The sequence below is a fragment of the Equus quagga genome, chromosome 13, assembly GCF_021613505.1.
Source record: "Equus quagga isolate Etosha38 chromosome 13, UCLA_HA_Equagga_1.0, whole genome shotgun sequence".
Taxonomy (NCBI): Eukaryota; Metazoa; Chordata; class Mammalia; order Perissodactyla; family Equidae; genus Equus; species Equus quagga.
The window spans coordinates 37,256,115-37,279,333 of NC_060279.1; the positions used below are offsets into that span (position 1 = coordinate 37,256,115).

Genomic DNA, 23,219 nt, shown 5'->3' on the forward strand with positions numbered 1-23,219 from the left:
CACTTCCTGCACTTCCTCCCAGGGAGACTTTGCATATGCTTTGAAGTGCGATCAGAAAACTTGTGGGAAGAAAAACATGCATATTTTACCTATTCAAACCCAGAATATTTTGTTCCAAAGTTTCAAGGATCTAGACGTGCTGTGAGGTAAGATCCAAATATCTAATTTCTAAGAGACCATAGGTGTCTGGAATTTGGGCAAATCCAAGACCAATACAGTGACAGCAGATCAAAGATGTCATTACAATAAAGTCTTGTTTGGCTCAATAGGAAGAGACCTGAGTTAAAGTTTTGGCTCGATCACTTTTTTTTTTTTTTGAGGAAGATTAGCCCTGAGCTAACATCCGTGCCCATCTTCCTCTACTTTCTATGTGGGACGCCCACCACAGCACTGGCGACCCCCGGGCCTGCGAAGCGCTGCGCCACCAGCCGGCCCCCTGTATCACTTTTTAACATAGAACTGAGGCTAAAATAGAGTCCGTGGAATCCAACACAATCACCCATTTTTTAAGGCCCAGCTCAAAGGCACCAGCTTTGTGAAGCCTTCCCAGGTTCCTCCCCCCTCCCCAACCCCTCAAGAGAGATAGTGCCTGGCTCCTCGGTCTTCACGGTTCATTAAAGAGCAGAACTACCATACATCCAGCCATTCCACTTCCGGGTATTTATCCAACGAACACGAAAACACGAATGCCTAATAATGGTTTGGGATTTATTGATATTCTACGGTTTTTTCCCCACTAGAACGAAACTCATCTTTGCGGGCCTGTCGAGTCATACAGCCCAGATCTCTTTTGCCAGGAAATAGCATGAGAACCGAGATCGGGCTAAAGCACCCAGAAGGTGGCCACTTTGTGCCACAATCCCTCAGGCACCGCCTAGCTACCAAACTCGAGCCTTTCCTCAACAAAGGCCTTCGTAGGGCGCAAATCCCCGACGTTTCGGGGGCCACCCCACAGGCCGTAAGCAAGTCAAGGTCCAGGGTAGACGTCTACGCGCGCAGCGGTGCGGTGCCGTGCCCAGCCCTCGCCCCGGCGGCCAGCACGCCGCCGAGCACACATTCGTGGGTTGGGATGGAGCAGAGGGCAGGGAGACACTGCGCGTAGACGTCGACACTTGACTGCGCTGAGGCCGCAGTGTGAGCGCCCCACGGGGCCGGGGGAGGGGCGCCAGGCCGCTCCGTCCAGCCGGGCGCCAGCTCCTCCCGGGCGGGCGGGCACCCACCGACAGCGGGCACACAAAGCCTGCTCGGCGTGCTCGGCGATCGCCTCTTCACGCCTGTGTCGCCGCGCGCCGCCAGGCGGCTCCGGGTTGGGCGTCGGGCTGTGCCAGGCACGGGGCGTCAAGAAGCCGCACGCATCAAACCGCGGCGGGAGGGAGCGCCGAGGGGGGAGGAGGAGGAGGAGTGGGAAAGGGAGGAGGGAGGAGGAGGAGTAGGGACCGGGCGGGGGGTGGAGGAAGAGGCCTCGCGCAGAGGAGGGAGCAATTGAATTTCAAACACAAACAACTGCACGAGCGCGTACCCACCGCGCCGGAGCGTTGCCCCCGATCCGCGCCCGCCCCGTCCGTGCGGCGCGCGGGCGGAGACGCCGTGGCCGCGCCGGAGCTCGGGCCGGGGGCCACCATCGAGGCGGGGGCCGCGCGAGGGCCGGAGCGGAGCGGCGCCGCCACCGCCGCACGCGCAAACTTGGGCTCGCGCTTCCCGGCCCGGCGCGGAGCCCGGGGCGCCCGGAGCCCCGCCATGTCGCGATCCAACCGGCAGAAGGAGTACAAATGCGGGGACCTGGTGTTCGCCAAGATGAAGGGCTACCCACACTGGCCGGCCCGGGTGAGCAGCGCGGCCCGCCGCCCCCTATCCCCCTCCGGGCTTAGGTTGCATAACACCGGGGAGGGCACGAGCGCTTGGCGCGGAGGGGGTGGGGCGGGGGGCGTCTGAGTCCCAGACTCTCTCCCGAGTGCCTCCAAGCCCACCCGGCGGTTATATAATGGTGGAGGCGGGGGTGGGGGTGGCGGCGAACACCTGGCGAGTACGGCGTCCGCGCGTAGAGGCGTGTGCGCGGCGCGGGGATCCGAGGGCACCGGTCACTTCCCGGCCCCCGGCTCCGCGTGCTCAGTTCCGCCCCCAGCCCCCATACTCCCAGCGGTTTCGGGCACGCTGCCTGGGTTTGGGCTAGCCGTCTAACTCCTCCCACCCACCCCCAAGTTGCCGCCGCCACCCCCTTCTGGGACCCCCTTGGAGACCCCCATTTTCTCCATTGATTGTTGCCCCCGGTTCAAACTCCTCTTCCTAGATTAAATGATTAAAGAAGGATCCTAGCCCAGAAAGGGGTAGATGGAGGCGGAGTTCGCTCTAGAAAACTTTGGTTTCGGGCGTCCGTAAGAGGTCTGAAGTTGGGAAGGTCGAGGAATGGTTGGGGGCGGCGTAAGGGGGGATCTCCCTGGCTCGGAAATTATCTGCCAGAACCCTTCACTGCTCAGCCGCACAAAAACATTCCTCCGTATGCTGCCAACTCAAGGGGCCTCGGGTGGCAGGGCCCTGTGAGGTTCGGAAGTCCAGTCCAGACTATCTCTTAGAGGAGGTGGGGGGAGCGCGAGTTGCTTTTCCTCCTCAGATGTGAGCCTCTCCCGCCAGAACGACCCAGTCAGTCGGCCATGTGGTTGATTCAGCCCGCCAATATGAGGGCCTGCCCCCTCCCCCTTCCAGCACCTGGCCAGGTGGGAGGGTGGGGCCCACAAGCCCAGCCTGGCGTGTTCATCACCTTTCCCCTAAGGACTGAGACAGGTGAAGTCAGGAGGGAGGGAGGTTGCCAGAGGGTGCTGGAGGAGGTTGGGGTCTGGTAACTTACTCCAAAGTTGGTGTGGAGAAGCCTTTGGTATTGGGTGCGGGCATGACTCAGTTCCCTAGAGTGTAGGACTCCAGTAGAGTGAAATAGAAGGGCAGAGAGGAGTGGAGGGAGGGAGTCTACTGGGGGAGGGGGCAAGAGCAGGACTGCATTATGACTTTGGATTGCTGTTCTCCACGTGAGTCTGGATCTCTTCTTCTGGCCCAGAGTCTGCTCTGAGCTTAGAAAGTTGCCCCAGCTTCCCCTGGGTGCTGTTCAGGGGGTCAGGCCAACTTTGGGGCCACTCTGAGAAAGCCCAGGAGACCCTTCCTCACCCTGTACCCTCTCCTGAGGAGTGTGCCTAATCCCATATGTCTTGAGCTCCTTGTTCCCCGAAACTTCTAGATGCCTGGCCTCTGGAATAGCAGTGAAGTACAAAGAGAAGTGGGACTCTTCTAGCTTCTAGGGCCTCCCAGGGGACTGGGGTAGAGGGAGGCACTGTGAGGAAGCAGCCACAGGCAGCCTTGTGTGTGCATATATGTGTGTGGCGTGTGAACACTCATGTACTTTACCCTGCACCTTTGATCCATCTGCCTTCTTGGCCCAGACGCCAAGACCCTGGTGGGCAGGGCAAGAACTGAACCCAGGTTTCTGCTGCTCCTACCTCCTGGGGGTGGGACAAAGTCCAGGGGCTGAGCTAAGCCCTGGGGAGGGGGCACAGCTGGAATGTGGGTTACAGGGAACCTCTCTGGATCAGGGGAGAGAGAAAAAGGAGGGGGGGACACAGATGGGCCCACATTGGCCCCTGTGTGGAAGACCTTCGGGTTTCTGGGACCTTTGGACTGGGAATGCCATCCATTTCTCCTCTTCACCCTGGGCCTCCAGGACAGAAGGGTGGGATGGGGAGGCAGAGTCTCTTCCTCTGTGGAGGCCTGGACCTTTTAGATAAAGTTAGGGCTGAGGAAGGGAGATCAGACTGGATCCCAAAGAGATAGGGCCCCACCCTTTGCCTGTGCTCTGGCTCTTGATTGTGACAGTTAGGGGGAGCAGTGACCCAAGCCTGTTAGCTCCCAGACACATTCCCCTTGGATGCCAAAAGAAGAGACACATCTGAGTCTCCATCCTTTGATGTTGTCTTAGTCCCTAGAGTGGCAGAGCCTGCAGGGGCCCAGCCCCTCCTGAGATGGAGGAGGAGTAGGGGGCCTTGCTTGCGCTGCATCTGATAGGCAGCCAGAATCCTCAGCCATGGTGAAAGCCACTGTGTGGACTTTCCTTCCTCAGCCCCTGCTTCTGGGGAGGATGGCTGACTGGGTGAGACTGGAACAGCCCAGTGCTTGGAGAGCCCAGCCACAGGGGCCCACGTGGTAGGCAAGACCTGCCTGGAAGGATGATATGACTCCATCTTAACCTTCTCTTTTCCTCTTCCTCCTGCCTGACTTCCTGGGGGATCTCCAAGCACTTAACAATTAATCTCCAAGACTCAGGGATTTTTCCCCCCCAGGTTCCTTCCTCCTCTCTCGGCTTCCTGTTTCACAATCCCAGCAAACCTAAGCAGGCCGAGGGCCTCACCCATCTTTCTCCCCTCAGCCCCTCCCCCACATCCAGGCACCACCTTCTCTTTTCTGCCTCTTGGGCTTGCCACACTTTCCTGGCCCCAACTGTCTCCTGCCCCAGATTTTCTGGTTCCTGGGTCAGGTTGGGCCTGGGCCCTGGGTGTGGTGGTCAGAACCCTGGCTGGCAGGCAGTGTGGCCTTAGCCTTCCCTGCTGCCTCCCTACGTGCTGGGCAGACGGCCCTGGGCCTGGATTTGGTCTGAGCCTGGGGCAGAGGTATTCAGTCCTCTCCCCCCACTCCTCACCTGGGAACTTCAGATTCCTCTTCAGACCTCAGAGGGTGTCCATGGGCTCTGGGAGGAAGGGATTTCATGTGCTCAGGCCTGTGTGTGGGAGCCAGGCAAATGCAGAGGAGAAGGGGGTGGGAGTGGATGGGTCTGGCCTGGGAGAAGTAACTTGCCTGGATTCCTGGAGTGGCTGAGGAGTAGCAGAGCCCCCTCCTCCGGTGACCAGAGGAAGGGGGTGCAGTGGGGTCCTCAGCATTCATCTGGCCCCACCCTGACCCACTTAGCCTTGACTCACTTGTTCTGAGTCATAGCCTGGATATAAAGGCACCGCCTGGGAGACATGTGTCTGTATTGGGGGTACAGGCCTCCCCTGAGACCTCACATCCTCTACGTCAAGGAAGAACCGCCCTTCACTTCCAAATGCAAGAAAAGACATTTCCTCTGCAGCTTGAAGGATGGAGGGTCTCTTACAGAAGGGATTTCTTCCCTGTTTGGGGGTGAAGGGTTGAGAATTTGATTAAGTGCAAAGAGCACACCTTTCCTGGCCCTTCCCCTACAGGTGCCTACACTCAAGGTGAGGCACGGGTGTGGGATGACCCTTTTTGGGTAGATGCCCATCCACCCAGGCCCCTGGCCTCCCCCTTTCCTCTAGATCCACCTTTATTTGGCTAGAAGTCAGCAGGGCTGGTATATCTGGTGTGTCTCATTCTGTCTATTTTTAATTCCCATCCATTCTTTTGTTTCTCCCCCACCCCTGAGGCTGGGCAGCTGGTGGCCTCCTGGGTCCCCTGTCACAATGTTCGGCTGCCTCTCTCTGAGTTTGCTTTCTATGGGAAAGAGACTGATGGTCAGGGAGCTGCTCTGCCATGGCCATGTTCCTTGAGAGAACTTCGTGTCTCATTTCTGACCCTTCACCCCGCCCACCCCCTTTCCTGAGCTTGGGTTTCTCCCCTTTCATCACACATTTCCTAGAGCATGTTAATGCCCTGGCTCAGGTGTGGGCACTAAAAATTCAGAGCTTGAAGTAGTTCCCTGCTGCGCTCCTAGCAGGAGACCCGTAGATCCCCACCCTGCCCGGCTTCCTGGTGCACAGAAATCCACCAGAAGAGGCCTAGGGAAGGGCTTTAGCTATTATTGTCCTGTGCCTGTCTCCTGGGATCTCTAAGCCCTGGAGGCTCTCATTTTGTTTTTTGCTTCCCCCTCTGAGAGGAGGGTGGGGAGCTAGCTAGTAACAGGACCCAGGTGTCCTGGCTCAGGACTGGCTCCTCCTCCACCCCCACCCCAGGTCTGGCTTCCTGAGAAGGGACCCGGCCCTCAGCCCTAGCTGTGGTTTCAAGCCACGCCGGGGACGCAGGTGGCAGACTCCAGGCTTGGGGGTGGGGTGTGTGTGTTGGTGTCCCCTCCTCCCCAATCCAGAGCGAGGGCCTGGGGGGAGGGGTGGTCACATTCCTGGTTGCTGAGTGGCCCCGGGGGCGGGGTCAGGTTGTCATAGTGATGGGGATCCTGTTTGGGGGGGGCACCGCAGCATGCCTTTCCACCCCCTGCTCACACATCCCAGAGTCTCCTAGTCCTGGGGAGGGCCCAGTTTGTGCTGGGCCTTCCTAGGGGGAGGGGCTGGACCTCTGTCCCCACAGGCCACAGGACAAGGAGCCTGAAGACTCCATGTCGAGCAAGATGCCCCTCACTTTCATGCCCAGGGCTCCACCTCCTCTCCTGGGTGTGTCTCAGCTTATTTCCATCCACCCAGCCTCCCTGTCTCCCCAGGCCCCCAGACAGGCACTCTGCCCTAGTCTGTGTGTGTTAATCACTGCCTTGGCCTGTCTGTCTCTTCCCTATCTGCGCCTGGGGCCCCAGTCAACATGGCTACCTGGCCTCTGTCCGGCGGGAAGCCAGGCCGCTGGGGCTGCTGCAAGGGTTGCTGGGAGTTGTAGTCCTCCCCCCACCAGCTCAGCTTGGCCTGGGCTTTCAGGGCCTGATCTGGGAGAGGCTGTCTGGGCCACTGCGTCTTTCCTTTCCGCGACCTCAGACCTCTGCACAGTCTCCACCACAGCACCCTCATGCCCCCAGGACACTTCAGGCAGGGGAACAAGTTGGAGATCCAGCTCTGAGACCTAACCCTCACCAACTTGCTCTGTCATTTTGGGCAAGTCACTTTACTTTTCTGAGCCTCAGTTTCCTCATCTGTAAAATGAGAGAATTTGCATACATCAGGTGGCTTTCAAAGTGTTCCCCAGAAACCTCTTGGGCAACTACTAAAGGGGGTGTTGAATATACAGCCCCTTGGCCTCACTCCTCTACTTGAACCAGAGTAGTCTGCTTTTATCTGTTTTGTAGATTCATTCAGCAAATTTTATTGTGCACCTACTGCGTGCTAGGCATTGTGCTGAGGGTAAAAACAGACTTGTTCTCTGATCTCGGAGCAGGTATAGAAGTCCACATAGACATTAATTAAAGGATAATATGAATAACTGGAAATTGTGAATTGTAAAATTGGAATTGTGAAAAGCACTGTGAAGGAGAAGTGCTAAGAATTTTATCTGAGAAGCTGCCTGGGTAGGGAGAGATGGGGAAACTTTCTGGAGGAAGTGATGATGGGGCTGAGGTTGGAAGGCTGATCAGGAATTAGTGAGTATAGGAGAGTGAAAAATCAGTGTGCTGGAGCAGAGAGCAGAGGTCAGCGCGCTGGGAGAGGATGCTGGTAGCAGGCACATATGTGGGATGTACTACGTGCCAGGTTGTGGTCATTTAATTCTTACAACCCTATGGCTTAAGAGCTATGACTACCTTCATTTTACAGATGAGGAAACTGAAGCAGAGAGAGGTTCCCTAAGTTGCCCAAAGGTATACAAATATTGGTGGCAGTGTTGGGGTGCAGATCTTGATGTTATGGAGAAGAGGTGAATGGGTAGGCTCTAGAGGCACAAAAAGCCATTGAAAGGTTTCGAGCAGGGGGATGAAATACTCAGATCAATGCTTTGAAAGGCCCACTCTGGCTGCAGTGTGGAGAATGGGTTGTCAGGGGGCAAGAATGGAGACAGAGAAGAGACAGAGGCTGTGGTTTTAGTCCAGGCAAGAGGTGACAGTGGTTGGACCAGGGTGATGGCAACAACAGGGAGCTTTAACAGAATCCGAACGTGTTGGGAGGCAGAACAGATGCTGGTGGGTTTGTGAAGTGGGGGGTGACTCCAGGGTTTCCGTTGGGCTTTTCGTGTCTTGCTTCTTTTGAACGAAGTTCACTCCTAAAATGGTTCAGAAGCCCCCTTGGTGATCTCCTGGGTCCCTCTCAGTCTGATTTTACACAAATGCGTCTTAGAGGTCAGCCCCCCACCCCCACCCCTGGCCTCAAATTCGAGAACTCAGGACTCCAGCTCATGCTCACTTCCCTCATCCTGCTCTTAGATTGACGAGATGCCTGAGGCTGCAGTGAAATCAACAGCCAACAAATACCAAGTGTTTTTTTTCGGGACCCACGAGACGTGAGTAAGGGGGCCCATGGGGAGGGCCGTGGGCAGTCTGCCTTGGGAGGGAAAGAGTGGTGGTGATGGTGCCCCTTCCCTATCGGGCTGCGCAGCTCAGAGGCAGTGAGGGGCTTGAGAGCACAGTCTCGCATCTCTCACCAGGGCATTCCTGGGCCCCAAAGACCTCTTCCCTTACGAGGAGTCCAAGGAGAAGTTTGGCAAGCCCAACAAGAGGAAAGGGTTCAGCGAGGGGCTGTGGGAGATCGAGAACAACCCTACTGTCAAGGCTTCTGGCTACCAGGTGAGCTGTCATCTGTCCCAGAGACCCCCTGGAAAGCAGGTGTGGCCACAGGCTTCCTCCAGGGCCCACACATGATACTTGGCCTTCAAGAATGGGGCTCAGAAAGCCAGGGCTTTCAGAGTAGGAGCTCATGGGGTGGGGGGCGGGGGAGGCTTCCTGCAGGAGGGGCTGGGGTTGTGGGTGTGTGGTGTAGTTGTGGTGAGGGGCAACTGTTAGACAGCGGCCTGGGGGGGCAAGAACAGGATGGAGGCGGTAAGTGGGGACAGGCCCGTGTTGGGCCCAGCCAGAGTATAGGACATGGCCTCAACTCTTTCTGCAAAGGCTTCCAGGAGGAGGTGCTTGTGAGCCGGGCAGGATGAGGCGGGAGGGTGGGGGGCGGGGGTTGGCGGGGAAAGGGTCCCAGCTCCCTTTGGGAGAAGTTGACCCGAGGTTTTGCCTCCTGCTCCAGCCCTCCCCCCTCCTGCACAGAGCCCTGCCTGCCCGGCCAGTGGGTTTACCCCGGGGCTAATCCGACAGAGGTGGGTCTCAAATCACTCGTGAGACTGGGCACCTGGGTGGGGGCGGGGGAGAGGTGGGAGAAGGAAGGAGTGAGTGGCCGAGGGAGGGGTCTGGGAAGGGGGTCCAGCATGGCAGCCGCTGGTGCCACTCAGCCTCTGCTGTCTCTGCCACAGTCTTCCCAGAAAAAGAGCTCTGTGGAAGAGCCCGAACCCGAGCCGGAAGCCACAGAGGGTGACGGTGACAAGAAGGGGAATGCCGAGGGTAGCAGTGATGAGGAAGGGAAGCTGGTCATTGATGAGCCAACCAAGGAGAAGAATGAGAAGGGGGCGCTGAAGAGGAGAGCAGGGGACCTGCTGGAGGTAAGGGCCCAGGCGCAGGCCTCCCAGTCTGAAAGATAGCTGCTGCTTCTTCAGGGAGTCCCCAGTCTGAGGTTCTGGGGAGTCCCTCGCTGAGAAGATGAGACACAGAAGACTTTTCAGCTAGCAGAGGGCTGGAGAGGGGTTGTGTGTATCCCCAGGAAGGAGCCTCTGAGGAAAGGAGGGGGAGGCAGGTGGCTGGCGTCCTCCCTCTCCAGCCTCAGCCCACTGTGTCTCTGCCAATCCTGCCTAGGACTCCCCTAAACGTCCCAAGGAGGCAGAAGACCCCGAAGGGGAGGAGAAAGAGGCGGCCACCTTGGAGAGTGAGAGGCCCCTCCCTGTGGAGGTGGAGAAGAACAGTACCCCCTCTGAGCCTGGCTCTGGCCGGGGGCCTCCTCAGGAGGAAGAAGAGGAGGAAGAGGAGGAAGAGGCTGCCAAGGAAGATGCTGAAGCCCCAGGCATCAGAGATCATGAGAGGTGAGTGAGCCCCCTGCCCCAGAGCAGCTGGGCTGGGAGGGCCCAGTCACTGCGGAGAGGAGGAGGGCCCGCAGCAGTCAGCCTCTCGGGAGGCAGGGTGGGCTTTCCCAGGAGACCGGCACTGACTGGGGCAAGGCCAGGCCAAGGCCACACCATTAACCCTTCTCCCCTCCAACCCTCCCCCGCAGCCTGTAGCCACCAATGTTTCAAGAGGAGCCCCCGCCCCGTTCCTGCTGCTGTCTGGGTGCTACTGGGGAAACTGGCCATGGCCTGCAAACTGGGAACCCCTTCCTCACCCCAGCCCGCTCTCCTCTTCCACTCACTCACTCCTCTCCAAGCCCAGCCCCTGGAGATTGACCTGGATGGGGCAGGCCACCTGGCCCTCACCACCATGTCCCCACACCCCTGTGATCTGAATCAGGGCCATGTCTTCTGCTTTGTGGGATGAGATGAGGCAGCTGTTTTTCCACCTCCTGACACACCTCTCCCTCGCCCCAGGCTTTCTGGACCTCTGGGTTGGTTGGGAAGAGGGTAGGAGTGGAGGGATGGAGGATAAACAGCAGGATGGGTTTCTAGGGTCTGGGAGAGGCAATCCTCAAATTGGGGTCGGGGGGCTGGCAGGAGGATGGTATCTTCTTGAGCTCCTGTCTCTTCCTCCCACACCTATTATCCCAGCTGTCTAGATTCAGGGAAAGTGGGACAGCTTGTGGGGGAGGGGCTCCCTTCCATAAGTCCTTGATGGTTGGCAACACCCATTTTTCCTTTTCTGACCCCAGGAGTTCTGGGAGTTGTAGTTTATCATCAAAAGATTTTGGGGCTTCCAGGTTGTTTGGGCCAAGGACCTGGGATCTGAAGGGTTGATTTCACCCAGCTTGGGTGGGAGTGTTGAGGAGTTCTGTCACCCTTTAGATCTTGGGCCAGAGATGGGATGCCCTGGGGAGATCCCTAGTTGCCCCTTTCCCTCTCCCCACAATGCTCAAGGCCAGCCTGCAGTCACATGTCACCCAGACATAAAGGAAAAGACACATTTTTTAGGAAATGTTTTTAATAAAAGAAAATTACAAAAAAAATTTTAAAGACCCCTATCCCTTTGTGTGCCCCCCATTCTGCTCCTTTCTTCCCCACTGTTGCCCCCCTTTCTGAGGTGCACTGGGAGGCTCCCCTTCTGTTTGGGGCTTGATGACTTTTCTTTTTGTAGCTGGGGCTTTGGTGTTCCTTCTGGTGTCATTTCCCATCCGCATACTCCCACCTGGTCCCCTCAGTGTTGACACCAGATCCGATTTGTTAACCCACTGAGAGGACAGAGGGAAATGAGTGCCCTCTCCCAACCTCTTTCTACTGGTCTCTGCCTCTCTTCCGTCTCTTGTCTCTTTTCACCCTTGCCCCTCTCTTTGGGCTCTGATGAAAAATTGCTGACTGTAGCTTTGGAAGTTTAGCTCTGAGAACCGTAGACAATTTCAGTTCTAGGAAAATAAAACCCATTGATTACTACATTGGATTCTGACTGATTCTTTGGCGTGTATTGGTTAACTAAAGAAGGGGAGTGGGGAAAGGGAATGCAAATGATTCCCAAATCACCTTCTTAGATTGAGATTAGGGGTGCCAGCTTCTCCCCCATTCTCAGGCTGTTAGAAATATCCAAGACTTCTACATGAGGGCAAAGTCACAGAATAAACTACACTATTCATTCTGCTTCTGCCCAGGCACTGTTTAACACAGAGTCCCCCATAAGCACCTTGGAAGGTTAAAAAAAAAAAAAAAAAAAAAAAAAGCTTGCACAAGAAGTAGGATGTGAGGAGAAGGTGCCAATATCAGCTGCAGCCCACGATCGCCATGGAAGCAGGGGTATTTGGGTTGGTTGTAGAAACAACTTTGACCCCGCAAAGGTCAAAGCTGGGGGTGCCTGCCACCCTTAACTGGTGATGAGGGGCGAGGAGGTTGACAGGGTGGAATCCTCCCAGTACTCACTGAGTTAAGTAGAATGGCTGGATTAGGTCATCTCCAAGGTTCTTTCCAGATCTGACATTTTGTGACTAGATCATCATCCACTGGCGGCACTGGGTGGGCCCACGATTCATCCTTTCCTTTAAAAGGCCTATGACAGTTTTGTAATTTGCCCTAAGGGCAAGCGGGGAGAGTATTGGCTGTAGGCTTACCTAGAAAGGATGGCCCTCTGCTTTGAAGAGAAAGCCCCAATCACCTAGAAAATGGAGCCATCGTCTCTAGAAACTACAATTCCCAGGGGCCTCCACTCGGAGCATGTGCAAGAATGTGCCAGGCACGGCAGCCTATCCTGCTTTGCCTTCAGCTCCCGACGTGCTTCACGGTGTGCTTACGCTTTCTTGATTTCCTACCCGACCAAATTTCCTGTTTCTAGCCTGCTTCGTAGCGGCGGACTCCAACTCCCAGCATGCAGAGAGGCTAGATTCGTTGTTGAGCTTCTGCTCTACAATTAGACTACATTTCCCAGAGAGCCGAGGGACGGGGATGGCAGGGGCTTAGCGCCCATGTGCAGAGGTAACCGACTGAGGCTCCGTGGCGCCGCGGCAAGTGGCGGTGAGGGTCGAGCCGTCCGAGCTCTTGGTGGTTCTGGGCTGGTCCGGGAGGCGGATGCGGGAAGGCCCTTTTTTTCCCCCCTCTGTGGCTCAGTCTTCTCGCCCTGGGTTTCCCTGCACCGGAAGCTTGGAGCGGGTGGTTGCTGAAGAGTGCTGGGTACTGGGCGTCTGCGCTTGGGTTGGGGCTGGCCGGGGAAGTCTTTGGAGCCGGGGCCTGCGCGGCAGACACGCCGCCTCGCTATCTCGCTCGGCGCCTCCATAGCACGCTGTGAAAGCCCCACTGCGGAAGAGGCACCAGCCTTTCCAGAGTTTGGAGGGAAAGAAGGAAAAGATCTAGGGAGCTGGCTTCTGGGATCTCCTCCCAGAGCTTCAGATCTAGAATGGTTGAGGTTGAGGGACTTCTTGCGGCCGTCACGCAGGAGTCTTTCTTAAGGTTGGCTCTGCTCCTATGAAGCTGTATGAATTAGGGCAAGTCCCTTCAGATCTCAGGGCCTTGGTTTCCTTGTCTCCTGTCAGCCTTCCTCACAGGTCATGTGAAGATCAAACACCAGAAATAGTGAAGTTCCCAGCATTAGATTTGTCACATGGTCGTGCTCCCTAAGCATTTGTTGAATCTGAATGAGAACACTGAGGCCCTTACGTTCAACCAGCATTAACTAAAAACGTTAGGCCTTTTCTTTTTCATATTGAGAAGTATAAAGAAAAATGACACAATATCCCCCTGTTCAGATAAACTGGTTGATACATTTTTTTAATGCACATGGGTTAAAAAATACAAACGTTATGGAAAAGAATGAGACAGAAAGGAACAGCCCTCCCAAACATTTCCTCACCCCCAAAACAAGTACTTTAGTTGTTCCCTGTTTCCTGCCCATAAATATATGTGCCCAAATATATATTTTTTAATTTTTCCAAAAGGGATGATTAACTATTCACATTACTCTGTACCTTTTAGAAATTTGTGTTAAAATTTTGTTAAAATTATTAAGTAAAATAAAAGTTAAATAAAACTATTTATCAAAAATTTATTTAAAATAGGGACTGGCCCTGTGGCAAAGTGGTTAAGTTCGCACGCTCTGCTGCTGGCGGCCCAGTGTTTCACTGGTTCGAATCCTGGGCGTGGACATGGCACTGCTCATCAAACCACGCTGAGGCAGCGTCCCACATGCCACAACTAGAAGGACCCACAACGAAGAATATACAATTGTGTACCAGGGGGCTTTGGGGAGAAAAAGGAAAAAAATAAAATCTTTAAAAAAAAAGAAAATTTATTTAAAATAATGACACCAACAACCCTGTAAAGGTTTTATTTATTTATTTATTTATTTGCTGAGGAAGATTCACTCTGAGCTAACATCTGTGCCAATCTTCCTCTATTTTGTATACTGGGCAGGACCGGTTTACATACATACAAAACTGGTTTTGTATACTGGTTGTTTGTAAACTCCCCCCCGCTCAACTTAACCACTGGGCCAGCCCCTAACCCTCTAAAGATTTATGGATGATGAAACTGAAGCTCAGAAGTCTAGTTGCCTATGGTTACACAATAAGATGATGGTGGAGCAGGGACTAAACCCAGGTGGTCTGACTCCAGTCTAGAGCTCGTTATGCCATTATAGTGCACTTTATTTGTACTTTGAAGTTAGGCTTTATTCTTAGCTATAAAACAAGATTAATGGTACCTCCATCATTTAAGCCTCCTTGGGCTTAAATGAAATGATCCAGGAAAACACTTAGCATGGCACTTGGCAGGTAAAGTGCTCAATAAATTGACACACGTATTATTTTTTCCTTCGATTCTCTCACCACCATGTTTATTTAGTCCATCATCCCAAATTGGGAGGCTTAGAGTCCATACTTAGTTGGGAAATTTAGGACCCAGTAATCCTAGAGTCTGGCTCTGGGTCCTGTAGGAAAGAAGCTGTCTTAGGAGGAGTGGTTAGTGGTTATTTCCTGACTGCGGATAGGATTGTAAGTGATGTAGGAACATTTCAGTCCCAGTTTTCCTCTCTACTACCTATCTGTTTTACTTTATAACTGCTTGTCTTTTGGCCTTATGCCACTGTTTTCTTCCTATCCTGCTGTTTGTGCACTTATTTAATAACTATTTATTGAGTACCTACTCTGTGCCAAGCCCTACTGGGATCTGCTGGATTCAGGGGTGAGCTAGATAACAAGGTCTCTGGCCTCAATGAGACTTTGAAGACTTTGAGACTTTGAAGTCAGATACAGGTGGGTTTGAATGCCGATTCTCCTGCATAGTAGCTTTATGACCATGGGCAAGTCACTTAACCTCTCTGAGTCTATTTCCTCATCTGTAAAGTGAAGATAATATCTTGTGAGGATTTAATGAGATGAGGTCCACTAAGCAATGGACCAAGTGCCTAAAAAAATGTTCCTTCTCTTGCTTCTTGGCCCCCTTTCTATCTGTCTACTCCAGAGTTGACTAGGAAGGTTTCTGGGTCTTTCGCTGGCCAGAGGACTTCTCACAGCCTCCAACCATGCGTCTCTCTGCCCTGCTGGCCTTGGCATCCAAGGTCACTCTACCTCCCAACTACCGCTACGGGATGAGCCGCCCAGGCTCCCTGTCAGACAAGAGGAAGAATCCTCCAGGGACCAGGCGGCGCCGGGTGGCTGTGGAACCCATCTCTGATGAAGACTGGCATCTGTTCTGTGGGGACAGGGTGAGAACCTCAGACAGGGTAAGTGGTGGGAGGGGCTCCTGGACAAGGATCTCCCTCTCATCCCTCATGTCTTCCCACAGGTGGAGGTCCTAGAAGGCAAGGATGCTGGGAAGCAAGGCAAAGTGGTTCAAGTTATCCGGCAGCGAAACTGGGTGGTCCTGGAGGGGCTGAATACAGTAAGTGAAGAGTGAGGATGGGGATACTCAGAAAGCCTGTCTCATCTGTCCCTCCCCATTAAGCAGCACAGGGAGGCAGGAGACTGGCTGAGGGAGTGGTGAGACGACTGAACCTTCTACTTTTCAACTTGGGCTGAATGCTCTGAGCTGTGGTAGGCAAGCCCCCTTTACACCCCTCTTTTGATTACCCCCCCTCTTTTGGACAGCATTACCGCTATATTGGCAAGACCAAGGATTACCGGGGAACCATGATCCCTAGCGAAGCACCCTTGCTCCACCACCAGGTTAAACTTGTGGATCCTGTGGACAGGCAAGCACATGGGGCTCTGGTCAGAGGGTTTTCCACCCTCTGAGTCCACGTAGCTGTTGACCACATTTATCCAATGGGAATGGTGGGTTGGATGCTCTGGAAATTGAGGGGGGCCATCTCATGAACATGACCCCCTGTTCATGTTCATGGACAACCCCAAGACAGAGGTAGCAGAGGAACAAGATGGTGACCTTAGTGTTTTCAGCCATTGACTTTTGGGTTGGAGGGTGGCAGGGAGACCTGACTCCCAGGCCAGGCTCACCTCTTCTATCCACTAGGAAACCCACTGAGGTGGAGTGGAGATTCACTGAAGCAGGAGAGCGGGTACGAGTCTCTACAAGATCAGGAAGAATTATCCCCAAACCTGAATTTCCCAGAGCTGATGGCATCGTCCCTGAAACATGGACTGGTGAGGCTGGGTGAGGGGCAGGAAGATGGGGGTAGGTGTGGTAGGAATGGGAACAAGAAATGTTAAGAGGGGCCAGCCTGGTGGTACAGTGGTTAAGTGCACATGTTCCACTTTGGTGGCCTGGGGTTCGCCGGTTCGAATCCTGGGTGCAGACATGGTACCACTTGGCAAGCCATGCTGTGGCAGGCATCCCACATATAAAGAAGAGGAAGACGGGCACGGATGTTAGCTCAGGGCCAGTCTTCCTCAGCAAAAAGAGGAGGGTTGGTAGCAGATGTTAACTCAGGGCTAATCTTCCTCAAAATAAATAAATTAATTAAATAAAAATAAATAAAATTAAAGTCTATCAAATTAAAAAAAACTACCTGTTAAAAAAAAAAAAAAGAAAAAAGAAATGTTAAGAAGCCCTCCCATCCATCTTCTTTCCTTTGGTTCAATAGATGGCCCCAAAGACACATCAGTGGAAGATGCTCTAGAAAGAACCTATGTGCCCCGTCTAAAGACACTGGAGGAGGAGGTGATGGAGGCGATGGGGATCCAGGAGACTCGGAGACACAAGAAAGTCTATTGGTATTGAACCTGGGGAGAGCAGCTTCTCCTCTCCTTGTCTTAGCCTTGAAGGTTGTGGCCACCTCTTCTTCAGACACCAATAAAGAGCCATGAGTCGTCCTCTGTGTGCAGCTGCTTATCTTCTGCAGACCAGCACTCCAACTCCAATGCACCTGGTTCAGGGACTGAAGGGAGGAAGCATCTGTTCTGATGTTACCACAGAACCTGGATGGAGGTCAGCTAGCCATAAGGCGGCCCTCCGAAGGGGCAGGGCCTGCAGAATCTGGAATGGAGACCAGAGGGGGAGAGAGGTTCCCTCCAATGGAGACCTCTGAGTAACAGAAGACACTGCCTGTTATGGAGGACAGTGGGGATTGGGGGTGTGGGTCCGAATTGTAGCTCCTCTGCAGGATCTCAGTAGGGAGGGTGTACATCTGTCCTTTTCTATATTTAATAAAAATAGGTGGGAAATAAAGACTTCAACTTTTTAATAAATTAGAAATAAATTTTTACATAATATTACATAACACATGGAGGGAGAGAAAGGATACGAAGCTGAAGGTTTGTGGGGAATCAGGATTCCAGGGAAGATGCAGGATGCTGGTTCTCTGGGTGAGGAGGTGCAGACCACCACCCACTGTGGCACCTGGGTGGTTTCAGATGGGGTCCAAGATGTGCTGTGTCAGCTGTCTTCAGTCTCCAGCACAGAGAAGGCCTGACCCAGCGGCCTCTTGGTGGCCACCAGAACCAGGTTTCTGGGAGAGAGTTCAGGGCTGAAGATGGGCAGCAGCTCAGCATGGAAGCCTGGGAGAAAGGCAGCGCTACTCAGAAGGGGAGGAGTGAAGCAAACCCTCAGCCCCACTTCCTGCCCAGTCTGTAGGCACGGCTCCTTTTCCCCCTTAGGGAGGCTCCAGGGGGGTTAAGGAGCCCCAGTTCTCTACCAGGAAGATGACTAGGAGGAGGCAGTCCTTTGAACACTGTAGGTTCTCAGTGCCTGAGATGCTGGCTTAAAATGCACTCAAGGATGCACTGCCAGAGGCTGACTCAGTAGGAATTTGCATTAACAAGTACCCCACCCCCACTCCACGGGTGACTCTGAAGCAGGTGGTCCAAGAATCACCACAGTGAGGAACCTAGTCCCAGCAGATATCAGGCTGGGACCTGAAGGAGGAGCCCCAGAACTCCAGCCCCTCTGGCCCTGGGGTCCCTGCTGTAGGCCACCCTCACCCTGCTCCTGAAGGTAGAGCAGCCGGTCCAGCAGAATCAGTGTCTCCACCAGTGGGGCCAGCAGCAGGGCCAGGCTGAAGAAAGTCACCACACGGTTCTCCTGGGCCTGGTGGGCCCGAAGGGCAGCCAGATTCAGCGGCAGCTGGGGGTCCAACCCTACCCGCTGTAGTCCCCGCTGCACATACCTGTGGGATCAGCCACAGACAACACTCAGTTTGGTTTTAGGAATCTCCATCTCCCACTTACACTGTCCATTCCTAATTCAATTCCAACTTTGCTTGATTTGCTACTCTAATATGCATTTTGAAACATTTTTCTGGCTGTAAGCTGTCTGTCCAATAGCAAATTAATCCAAAAATTGATTTTCAGCCACATCTGTCCCAATTATTTAGCTATATTTTTAGCATTAAAAAAACATGATTGTCTCCTGATAAAACAGGGACAACTCCCTTTTTAAGAAATTCTGAGAAGCTGCCCCAGCGAGAGAACTCAAAATCACCCCCCTGGGCACATGTAGGTTTTCTTTAGGATGCGCTAACAAGTGAGGGTGGGAGGGTTATCAGACCTCCAGCTGGCTATGCCCCCTCCCCACACACCCACCTCCCCCAGCCTCACTCTTCAATCTTGAGCTCGTGGACCCTGGGGATCCCCTGCACGCCTGGCCGACGGAGCGTGGGCTGGGCACAACGGATAACTGTCTCCAGTGCTGCCCGATAGCAGTGGGTTCGGAGGCCAGGGCCTGCTTTCTGTAGCCGCTCAGCATATTCCTCCAGGGCATGGCAGGCTCCCTCCCGAAGCCTGTACGGCAGTTCGTAGCCAGGCAGCCCAGCCACCCACTGACTCAGTGGGTAGCCACCAGGATCACTCAGCTTCATGTAGCAACAGCCCACTGAGGCCAGGGCCACCACCTCAGGGCAGCAGGAGAAGTGCCTCAGCAAGGCGACGCTCAGATCCCCACAGGCATGGAGGCCTGTGAGCAGCAAGCGGGCCCCACCCTGAGGTGAGTTCTCCAGTGGAAGCAGAAGCTCCTCACACAGGGCCGTAGGGTCTACCCATCTAACCACGTGGTGTGGGGAGTGGCGAGGGCCAGTTTGGACCACCTGTGGAGGCAGGAAGGGATGAAGGCAGATGGGAAGTCTGTTTGCTGTCCCCATGATGCCACCTCAGACCGCAGGAAGGGATCTGTCCTCTGTGTTCCTTCCCAAGGAGGAAGATGGGAGAGAAGCTGGGCTGTAGGAGAGAGCTGGACCTTGAATCAGGAGGTGGGATGAATTCTGGGTCTATCATATCACTATTAATTGCAAATCTTTTCAGCTCTGAGTCCCAGTTTCCTCACCTGTAATGAATCTAATACCTGACTGGCCACTTCACAAGTTGTTGTGAGAAGAACATATCAGTACGGAAAGCACTTTGTAACTAGAAAGTGCCTTTTAGATGTGAGGCGGCTTTGGCGAAAAGGGGACCCGGGGAAAGGGGGAGTGGAAAGTAGGGACCATACCATCTCATGCTGAGCAATCTAAAAGAGGGAATTGAGCCTTGGTGCCCAGTTCCAGCCAAGGAGAGCCTGCTCCTGCAGTCCTGGCTGCAGGAAGGGTTGGCCTACCTGTGCGTTCCTCTTCTCCTCTTTCTCCAGAGCCTGCAGGAGCTCCTGGTCCAGGCGCTGGGCCCTCTCCACCAGTCTCTGATCTCCTTCAATGCTCTTCACCATCAGCCCCAGCCCCAGGGACATGAAGCGGGAGAGATGGCCCTGGAGTCATGAAAGGGAGGGTGGAGACACTCCTGATCAGTGCCCTATCTCCTGTCACCCTCCCTATCACAGGCCTGGACACCTGGTTCCCAGGCCCTCAGAAGGCTTAAATTCTGCCCTGCCTGCTTCTACCACTCCTTGACACCTGCCTCCCTGGTACTGTGACCTGATAGCCTGTGTTCCAACTGTTCTATCCTAGGTCAAAAAAACCAGAATGCTAGGTGTCTGGCTCACCTGGCCTGAGCCTACATCCACAATCTGGGTGCAGCCTGTGAGGTCACTCAGCTTCTTCACCAACTGAAAGAGAAGGGAAAAAGGTCTCCTGGCCATCGGTTCTTGACCCCTGGGGCAAACACCCATAATGAGGGTGGAGGAGCTGAAGATGGCTGAGGAAGATGGGTAGAGGGTGCCAAGGAAGAGACAAGATATGGAAATCAAAATGGAGGGTGCTGACCCCAGGTTCAGGCCACTCTCCTTGCTCCTTTTAGGTCAGTGATTCAACCTCCCCCAAAGAACAAGGAGGAGAGGCCCATGGGAAGCCATGAGCAGATTGTGGAGGTGTGAGAACAGGAATAAGACAGTGATTCAGACATAACCACCAACCAACCCAGCAAAAGGATGAAAAACCCACAAAACTCCAGCATCAAGATATGGTTATAGTATGCCTGCTGAGGTAGAGCTCTTCTAGGGCCTCCAGTCCTGCAGGTGATATAAGGTGCCCACATCTTTGTAACCCACCAGCTTAAGGAGTTCTCAGACTCCCAAACACCACCTATACCCCAGCCCTCTCCTCACCTCTCCCAGCCTCCGGATCTCATGCTGCTTCTTGGGCCTGACATGTTTCCGGAATGGAGCTGTCAGTCGGGAGCTCTGGCTAGGGTTCTCCAGGAACTCTGAGGGGCTCTGAAACCCAGGCGTCCGGGTAAAGGCCAGGGCATAAGCTGTGGACTTCAGGGCCAGCAGGGTGAGTGGCCACACCGACCTGTACCTGAGATAGCCCGGCCCAGGCCCCCAGTGAATAGTCCCATCGCGTCCTGAGTGCACCAGTTTGCAACCCAGGGAGCCCTTGTGAGACTGAGCAATGGCTTGCTGCAGGGCTCAGCGCCGGGTCCTCCAGCACAGTGCCCCCTTGCCCATACCTGACCACTTCCCCTTCCCCAGGCATCCCCAGCAGCAGTGTGGCCAGCTGCGGCGGGCTCAGTCCATCCAACGCTTCCTGCCATGAGCAAGGGAGAGTGCCCCATAGGTTGTCTGTGAAAAATTCCTGCAGGAGAAGGGGAGAAGCAATCAACAGGCTACTACCCTCCCCATTCTTCCCTACCCAACTCTCATCGCAGGGCCACTGGCTACAACCAGCAGGCACTTCCTACTCATCCAAGTCACCTCTTCTCTGAAGCCTGCTCCAGCCTCCCCTTTCTCTCCTCAGATCCCAGACTGCATTCTGTACATACTCTCTTTTTAGCAGTTTCCCCACTTATGTGTGTTTTCTCTACTTAGCTGAATTTAAAGGCAGGGATGGTGTATTCTTCACATCTGCATCCCCAACACCACAGTGACTGACACGCAGTGTGTTACCATTTAGTAACCTACCATTATATATGCCAGACATTATGTACGCCAGAATGTAGTTTTATTCATTCATTTGTTCAACACAAATTCTGAAGCCTTGGTTAGGCACCAAGCTCTATTCTAGGCTAGGGATACAACAATGAACCAGACAGACAAGATTCTTGCTCTTGCAGAGTTTACATTAAAAAAATAATTTCAGATAACATTAAATGTCACACAAACAATAAAACACAAACGAAACAGTAACATAATGGAGAGTTTGAGAGAGTATTGCTTCAGATAGAGAAATGAGAGAAGACTTGTCTGAGGAGATGACACCATAGCCGAGACTTGAATGAACAGGAAATAGACATGTAAAAAAAAATTCAGGTGACAACAAACACTTATAAAATACTTTAATATGCCAGGCACTGTTCTAAACATTTTACATGTGTTAATGCATTTAATCCTCAAAACAACCCTAGAAGTAGGTACTATTCTTATCCCCCATTTTACAGAAAAGGAAATTGGTGCACAGCGATTAAGTAACTTGCCCAAGTCATAAAGCTAGCAAGAAGCAGAGCTGGGATTTGAAACCAATTTGACTCTAGAGCTATTGCTCTTAACCATTCTACTCTATTGCCTTTCTGTGGAGGAAAAACATTCCAGGCAGCTCAGTAAGCGCAACGGCCCAGATGCCTGCAATATTTGTGGAACAGAAGTCAGCCCAGTATAGGTGCAGTACAGTCAATGTGGGAGAAAACGAAATGTGGTGGGGTTCAGGAGGCAGCAGGGGACAGATCCTGTAGGGCATTATGGGTAACGGTAAGGAATGAGGACTTCATCAAAGCACCTAGGAAGCAGGAAGTGTCATGATCAGATTTACATTTTAAACAGATCAATCTGGCTGCTTTGTGAAGAAGTGGTTACGGAGGAACAGAAGCAAACACAGAGGTCAGTTAGGAAGTGGTCCAGGAGAGAGAGGATGGTGGCTAGGCCCAGGATGGTAGCAATGGAGATGGAAACAAATGGATGAATTTGGTATTTATTCTGGTGGCAGAGCCAACAGAACTTGTTGAAGAACTGGACTGTGGATCAGTGAAGGAAAGGGTGAATCAAGAATGGCTTCCTGGTTTGGGGGCTGACCAATTCAGTGGATGGTTGTGCCATTCACACATTATCTCATTTATTCTCTACAATGATCCTCCAGACAGATCCATTTTACAGCTGAGAAACCAGGACTAGGAGAAATTTTTTTTCTTTAATACTTAAGGTTAACACAGTAGGGGAGGCAGGATTCTAGTGCAAGCCTGTCTGACTCCAAAGTTGGAACTGTCCATTACAGTACAAAACCAGGAATTTATTCAAATTCCGACAGATGTGTGTTCTTGGAACATCTCACATGTTCCTAGGAGAGTTCAACGTAGGTGTAGCATGGCTCAAATGTCCCTGCGTCTTATTACTTCGGATTTGGGAAGGTTAGAAAAACAACCTAGATATTAGAAATATTAATATTTATGGCAACTGAAAAAAAGAATCGCCCTAGTTTCAACCCCTTCTTGTACAGACAAGAGACTGAAATTCATAGAATAAAAGAGATCAGAAGCTAACTCCCCAGATTCTCTCCCTGTCGTGGGCACCTAGCCAACCACACTCCGGGAGCACCCCGCCCACATCCCTGTGGCCTCACGATGATGTAGGCGTCCAGGATGGAACGGTAGAGCGCCAGGACACGGGTGAGGTTCACAGCTAGCTGCCTCCTCTCCTCGTAAGAGAGGCCCCGGGCGGAGACGCCCGGCATCCCCGGGTCCAGCCGGTGGCGAGAACGCGGTGAGGAAGGAACCAGGGTCAGTCCCACGCGGGTCCAGGACCCGGGCCGGGCTCAGCTCTGCAGGCGGCACGGGAAAAAAGCGCTCTGAATCCGGTCCCCGACGCTGTCTTTCCGGGACTCCAGGCTGCGATTGAAGACCTGAGGCGCCCTCCTGACGTCACAGGTAGCGACGTCCCACAGCGCGAAGGTGTCAGCGTCAGAGACAAGAGCGTTGGTGCCACGGACAGTGACGCCACAGAGCGGCGCGCGGGCCCCAGCTTCAGAGGAGAGGCGGGCCAAGTACCAGGTCCCGCCCCTTCCGGCACACTTCCCCCCTCTCACGGAAGTAAGGCCCGGGGTTCCCGGCGCGCTGCCGTTGGCGTGTGTTGCGGCCTCCGCACACCTTCGAGTTGTACCTCCACGGGGCTAGAGGGGCCGGGGAGCGCATCCCGCCCCC

At 53.7% G+C, this 23,219-nt stretch overlaps 3 protein-coding genes across 6 annotated transcripts; 2 read left to right on the plus strand and 1 right to left on the minus strand.

Annotated features, from left to right (window-relative positions):
• The first annotated feature begins 1,441 nt into the window (after positions 1-1,441).
• Positions 1,442-11,238, plus strand: HDGF (heparin binding growth factor). The gene is made up of 6 exons (XM_046683302.1): positions 1,442-1,824; positions 8,057-8,133; positions 8,278-8,416; positions 9,088-9,273; positions 9,524-9,747; positions 9,936-11,238. Exons 1-6 carry the CDS (start codon positions 1,738-1,740, stop codon positions 9,940-9,942), a joined length of 720 nt encoding a protein of 239 aa, XP_046539258.1. The 5' UTR covers positions 1,442-1,737; the 3' UTR covers positions 9,943-11,238.
• Positions 11,239-12,131: 893 nt separating this feature from the next.
• Positions 12,132-16,550, plus strand: MRPL24 (mitochondrial ribosomal protein L24). 2 transcript variants are annotated; one of them, XM_046681982.1, is made up of 6 exons: positions 12,132-12,264; positions 14,743-14,986; positions 15,067-15,162; positions 15,369-15,472; positions 15,751-15,881; positions 16,322-16,550. In XM_046681982.1, exons 2-6 carry the CDS (start codon positions 14,804-14,806, stop codon positions 16,456-16,458), a joined length of 651 nt encoding a protein of 216 aa, XP_046537938.1. In that variant the 5' UTR covers positions 12,132-12,264; positions 14,743-14,803; the 3' UTR covers positions 16,459-16,550. The 2 variants fall into 2 exon arrangements, with proteins under 2 accessions (XP_046537938.1, XP_046537937.1); XM_046681981.1 differs by having other exon boundaries at positions 12,159-12,303.
• A 351-nt stretch (positions 16,551-16,901) lies between these two features.
• METTL25B (methyltransferase like 25B) lies at positions 16,902-22,764 on the minus strand. 3 transcript variants are annotated; one of them, XM_046681975.1, is made up of 8 exons: positions 22,643-22,764; positions 20,544-20,668; positions 20,200-20,392; positions 19,639-19,701; positions 19,261-19,404; positions 18,273-18,757; positions 17,658-17,842; positions 16,902-17,234 (listed from the first exon to the last, which is right to left on the minus strand). In XM_046681975.1, exons 1-8 carry the CDS (start codon positions 22,751-22,753, stop codon positions 17,113-17,115), a joined length of 1,428 nt encoding a protein of 475 aa, XP_046537931.1. In that variant the 5' UTR covers positions 22,754-22,764; the 3' UTR covers positions 16,902-17,112. The 3 variants fall into 3 exon arrangements, with proteins under 3 accessions (XP_046537931.1, XP_046537932.1, XP_046537933.1); XM_046681976.1 differs by lacking the exon at positions 22,643-22,764 and having other exon boundaries at positions 20,200-20,352; positions 20,544-21,394; XM_046681977.1 differs by lacking the exon at positions 22,643-22,764 and having other exon boundaries at positions 20,200-20,307; positions 20,544-21,393.
• Between the last annotated feature and the right edge of the window lie 455 nt (positions 22,765-23,219).